Raw genomic sequence first — 6,000 nt, 5'->3', positions numbered from 1 at the left:
AGGGGTAGGCAAAAAGTCTAGTGAATTCATGGAAGAGCTGAGAGTTGAGGAAAACTTCCTCACCATGTGGCCCCATTTTGGGATTTGCTCAATCTAATTAAAGGATTCTCGGATGTCTGAAAATTAATTTTTGTGATTTGTATATTTTATGTCTTTGCACTATAATGCTGCTGTAAAACAACAAATGTTACATCTTATTGGACTGATAATAAACCTGATTCTGTTTCATTTTGGTGTTATTTATTTGTTTTGTAATTTATAGTAATTTTATGTCTTTGCTCTCTACCACTGAGGCAATACAAATTTCACATCCACTAAGAATGATAACAAACATGGATGTGAATTTTTGCACTATATATTTATTTTGTAATTTGTAGCAACTTTATGTCTTTGCACTGTAGAGTATCGGAAAACAATGCTACTGATTCTAAAACTAATTCTGATTCCTTTTTTGTAAAAATTATAGTACAGTCCCTTTTTCTCTTTACACTGTACACTTGCCACTAAACAAATTTCACATCTTAAGTCCGTGATAATAAACCTGATTATAATTCTGTTTTGCACCGCTTATTTATCTTGTAATTTGTTCCAAGTTTATATCTGTGGACCATGCTTCTGCGAAAAACACACATTTCACATCATAAATACAAGATAACTTAAGTGGCACGGTAGCATAGTGGTTTGTGCGATTGCTGGGGTGTGTGTGTGTGTGTGTGTGTGTGTGTGTGTGTGTGTGTGTGTGTGTGTGTGTGTGTGTGTGTGTGTCTCTCTCTCTTGGATTTGCAGATTTTCTCCAGTTCCTACGGTTAAGTCGAATGACAGCGGAGCTCGAAGGGTCAATTCTGCGTTGGTACTTGGGAACCCAGATACAGAGTTATAGGGTTTTATTCACTAGAACGGAAGTACCCAATCCTTTTTTACGCCATGGAGATTTGATAGAGGTATATAAAATTAAGATTATAGATTGGGTATCTGCAAGCAGGATTTTTCCACTGAGGCTAGAACCAGAGGTCATAGGTGAAATGTTGAAGGGGAACACGAGGGAAACTTCTTCACTCAGAAGGTGGTGAGAGTGTTGAATAACTTTCAGCGCGTTTAATCGCAGCATTTGGGAGGTGCATGGTTGGGAGGGATATGGAAGGCTGTGGTCCGGTGCAGGTCATTGGGACTAGACAGGTTAATGGTTCGGCACATACTAGACGGTCCGAAGGGCCTGTTTCCGTCATATAGTGTTCCATGACTATAATAAAACCGGTTTTTGCACTAGTTTCATTTATTTTAAAATTTGTAATAACTTTACATCTTTGCACCGTGCCGCTGCCGCAAAACAACACATTTCACGTTAAGATAGCGACAACAAACCTGATTCAGAGTTCTCGTCCCGAGAGAGAGGGTCGGGAGAAACCCGAACAGTTACCGCCCTCCCCGGTCCCCCGGCGGACGGGCGGACCCGCACTGTCACTGTCACCGTCCCGGTCCCCCGGCGGCGCACTGTCACCGTCCCCTCCCGGGTCCCCCGGCGGACGGGCGGACCCGCACTGTCACCGTCCCGGTCCCGGTCCCTCGGCAGGGGGAGTCGCACCGGTTGGGCAGCCTGAGAAAGCGGAAGTGGCCGGTAGATGTCTCACCGCCGCTGCCCGATTTCCGCGGGGAAGCTCTGCCCGCCTGTGCCCAGGTCACCTTTATTTTTTTCCTTTTCCTCCACCTGACTTCTCTGGAGGAAAGCGCACCTACTGTTTCCCCTCCGGCCGACACGGCTCCGTCCCTCCGGTCAGGCTGCGGGAGGCGCCCGGTACTGGGCGGAGAACTCGGCACCTGGGGAGAGGTCGCTGGGAGGCGGAGACAGGGAGGAGGCGGAGGGAAGGAGGGAGAGAGGGAGAGCAGCGTTGAACATGGCGACCGGGAAGCTGCCGCCCTCCCGACGCGCAGTGTAGGCGGCCCCAGCGGAGCGGCGTCTCCAGGTGGCCGGACATCGGCGACATGTCGGTCTCGGAACTTTACAGCAAGGTGAGTGAGTGACTGAGTGAGTCTGGTGTCGCCGCGCCTCTGCCCCTCCAGTTGTAACCATTTCCCGTGTGGCTGCATCTCCGGGAGACCCGCCAGCTTCTCGTCACCTGTCCCCACCCCCCCCCCACCGTACCGACCCGGGACACCTGTTCCCCACCCCCCCTCCCACCCTGGGACACCTGTTCCCCCCCCACCCTACCGACCCGGGACACCTGTTCCCCCCCCCCACCCTACCGACCCGGGACACCTGTTCTCCCCCCCACCCTACCGACCCGGGACACCTGTTCCCCCCTCCCCACCCTACCGACCTGGGACACCTGTTCCCCCCTCCCCACCCTACCGACCTGGGACACCTGTTCCCCCCTCCCCACCCTACCGACCTGGGACACCTGTTCCCCCTCCCCACCCTACCGACCTGGGACACCTGTTCCCCCCCACCCTACCGACCTGGGACACCTGTTCCCCCCTCCCCACCCTACCGACCTGGGACACCTGTTCCCCCCTCCCCACCCTACCGACCTGGGACACCTGTTCTCCCTCCCCCCCCCTTACCAACCCGGGACACCCGTTCTCCCTCCCCCCCCCTTACCCACCCGGGACACCCGTTCTCCCTCCCCCCCCCTTACCAACCCGGGACACCCGTTCTCCCTCCCCCCCCTTACCAACCCGGGACACCCGTTCTCCCCCCCCCCGCCTTACCAACCCGGGACACCCGTTCTCCCCCCCCCCCGCCTTACCAACCCGGGACACCCGTTCTCCCCCCCCCCGCCTTACCAACCCGGGACACCCGTTCTCCCCCCCCCCCGCCTTACCAACCCGGGACACCCGTTCTCCCCCCCCCCGCCTTACCAACCCGGGACACCCGTTCTCCCCCCCCCCCGCCTTACCAACCCGGGACACCCGTTCTCCCCCCCCCCCCCTTACCAACCCGGGACACCCGTTCTCCCCCCCCCCGCCTTACCAACCCGGGACCCCTGTTCACCCTACCCCACCCTACCCTACCGACCCGGGATCTCTGTCTCCCTCACCCTCCCCCCCGCCCTGGGACCCCTGTCACCACCCTACTGTCCCGGGACACCCGTTCTCCGTCCCACCCACCTACCTACCTACCTACCTACCTACCTAACCGACCCGGGACACCTGTTACCCCGCCCCCCCGCTCTCCGCGACCCGGGTTCCTACCCCCTCCCCTCGTCTCCGACCCTGGTCGCCTGTTGCCCCACCCCCACCTTCCCCGACCCGGGACACCTGTTCTCCTCCTTCCCCCATCACCTGTTTCCGCTGCCCCCTCTCCCGGCCCTATCCAGTTTAACTGATCTTTTACACTGACGTTTCATCTGTTCTCGCACCTCAACTCTCCCCACCCTCTTTCACCTGTTTCGCCACACGACAGGCGACACCTGTTCTCTCCTCTCTCTCTTCCCCCCCCCCCCCCGGGCAGCATTAAATGGGGACGGTGCGATGTTACCCCCGCCCCTCTGCAGACGCACCTGGAAGGGGATTGGAATTGTTGGTGTTCATATGCTGACAGCGTTTACGTGGGTTGATATTTATCAGCCGTTGCCTCTCATTCAAGATAGAAAACACTGAATGACGGTTTAAGGAACGCGGTTGTTTACTGAACTAAACTTTCATTTAGCGCTGGAAAGCGATGATGGTGCAATTCGCCAAAGCAGAAACTTTCCCCGTCACTGCGTGACTGGGAAACGTAGTCTCTACCTGGAGAATGCACGTTAATTAAACGCCTGTCTTGCTGCCAGTGACTGTAATGTTCTGTAGTTGTTGTAACCGGCAGACTCGCCTTGTGCGCTGTTAAATAAACTGCACACGTTATGCCGTAGACGCAAAACAATCTTCAGGTGTTGGAAATTCAGCCCATCACAAGATCCAAACTTTGGAGTCATTATTTTAAGGTGACTGGAGGAGAGGATAGGATAGGGAGGATGCCAGGGGTAGTGTTTTTTTTAATACTGGGAGTGACGAGTGCATTGAACGCCCTGGGTGGGGGGCGGGTGATAAAGGCAGGTACATTAGGGACACTTAGATAGACACGTGGGTGATAGAAAAATGGAGGGGTATGTGGGAGGGCATAATTAAATTGAGCTTAGAGTGGGTTATATAGGTAAGCATGGCATTGTGGGTGAGAGGTGACATGATAGAGGAGGTGTAGAAGATGAGAAGAGGCATAGGTCGAGTGGACAGTCAGAGACTTTTTCCCAGGGTGGAAATTACTAATACAAGGGGGCATCATTTAAAGGTGATTGGAGGAAAGTATAGGGGGGGATGTCAGAGGTAAGTATTTTACAGAGTGGTAGGAGTATGGAACGCTCTGCCAGGAGTGGTGGTAGATGCAGATAGATTAGGGACATTATAGAGACTCTGAGATAGACACATGGAGGGCAATGTGGGAAGAAAGGGTTAGGTTGATCATGGGGTAGGTTAAAAGGTCAGCACAACATTGTGGGCTGAATGGCCTGAACTGTTCTTTGTTTCTTCTGTGTTTTGGGATGCAAACTAATTGACCTAAGTGATTTAGCCAGTTCAATGAAGTAATTTTCCTTTCTAGTCAAAGTCAAAGTAAATTTATTATCAAAGCATGAACGTCACCTTGAGATTCATTTTCTTGCTGGTATTTACCAGAAATTAAAGAACTGCAATAGAATTTATGAAAACTCTATATAAACACAGATGGACAAACAACCAATGTGCAAAAGAATTGTGGAATTTAAAAAAAATACTGAGAACATGAGTTGTAGAGTCCTTGAAAGTGAGTCTGTCGGTTGTGGAATCAGTTCAGAGTTGTGAGTGAAGTTCTCCACACTGGTTCAGGAGCCGGATGGTCAAGGGGTGATAACTGTTCGTGAACCTGGTGGTGTGGGACCTGAGGCTCCTGTACCTTCTCTCTGATGGCAGCGGTGTGAAGAGAACATGACCACCATGGTAGATGTGCTTAATGGTGGGGAAGGCTTTACCCGTGATGGAGTGGATTGTACCCACTACTTTTTATAGGCTTTTCCATTCAGGGGCATTGATATTTCACCAATGGGGTGGTGGTAGAGGCAGATACATTAAGGATATTTAAGAGATGGTTAGATAGGCACATGGGTGTCAGACAGTTCGAGGACTAGATAGGAGGGAGAGGTTAGATTGATCTTGGACTAAGTTGAAAGTTAGTTCAGAAGAAGTATGTGTGGAGGTTTTGAGAATTGCCTGAAAAACATTGCTGTGTATCACCAGCACCATCTTGGACTCACTCACCTTAATGGGACTCTTCAACTTGTGTTCATAATTAGACTGTAAGAGATAAGAGCAGAATTAGGCCATTTGGCCCTTCGAGTCTGCTCTGCCACTCAATTGTGGCTGATCCTTTTTTTCCCCTCCTCAGCCCTACTCCCCGGCCTTCTCCCCGTAACCTTTGATGCTGTGTCCAATCAAGAAGCTATCAATCTCTGCCTTAAATACACCCAAAGACCTGGCCTCCACAGCTGCATGTGGTAACAAATTCCACAAATTCACCACCCTCTGGCCAAATAAATTTCTCTGCATCTCTGTATTAAATGGATGCCTCTCTATCCTGAGGCTGTGTTCTCTTGTCCTAGACTCTCCCACCATGGGAAACAACCTTTCCAGATCTACTCTGTCTAGGCCTTTGAACACTCAAAAGGTTTCAATGAGATTCTCTCCTCATCCTTCTAAATTCCATTGAGTACAGGCGTTCCTCGTATGATAACCCTTTCATTTGCGGAATCATCCTTGTGAACCTCCTCTGAAACATCTCCAATGCCAGCACAACCTTTTTTTGATGACCCAAAACTGTTCACAATACTCAAGGAGAGGCCTCACCAGTGCCTCATAAAGCCTCAGTATCACATCCCTGCTCTTGCATTCTAAACCTCTCGAAATGAATGCACCATTGCATTTGCCTTCTTCACCACCGACTCAGCCTGCAAGTTAACCTTTAAGGTGTTCTGCACAGCACTCTCAGATTTCTGG

The 6,000-nt window shown here is 51.5% G+C and overlaps 1 protein-coding gene across 2 annotated transcripts in view; it reads left to right on the top strand.

The window, feature by feature from the left end:
• The first annotated feature begins 1,854 nt into the window (after window positions 1–1,854).
• LOC134343838 (unconventional myosin-Vb-like) overlaps window positions 1,855–6,000 on the top strand; it is a 293,220-nt gene continuing 289,074 nt past the window's right edge. For both annotated transcript variants that reach the window (XM_063042611.1, XM_063042610.1), the window contains exon 1: window positions 1,855–2,007. In XM_063042611.1, coding sequence (XP_062898681.1) covers window positions 1,981–2,007 — 27 coding nt within the window. In that variant the 5' untranslated portion in view covers window positions 1,855–1,980. The remainder of the gene's footprint in view (window positions 2,008–6,000) is intronic.

This window comes from Mobula hypostoma, chromosome 3, assembly GCF_963921235.1.
Source record: "Mobula hypostoma chromosome 3, sMobHyp1.1, whole genome shotgun sequence".
Taxonomy (NCBI): Eukaryota; Metazoa; Chordata; class Chondrichthyes; order Myliobatiformes; family Myliobatidae; genus Mobula; species Mobula hypostoma.
The sequence above is the reverse complement of the archived record's forward strand: the minus strand, read 5'-3'. Positions and strand labels throughout refer to the sequence as shown.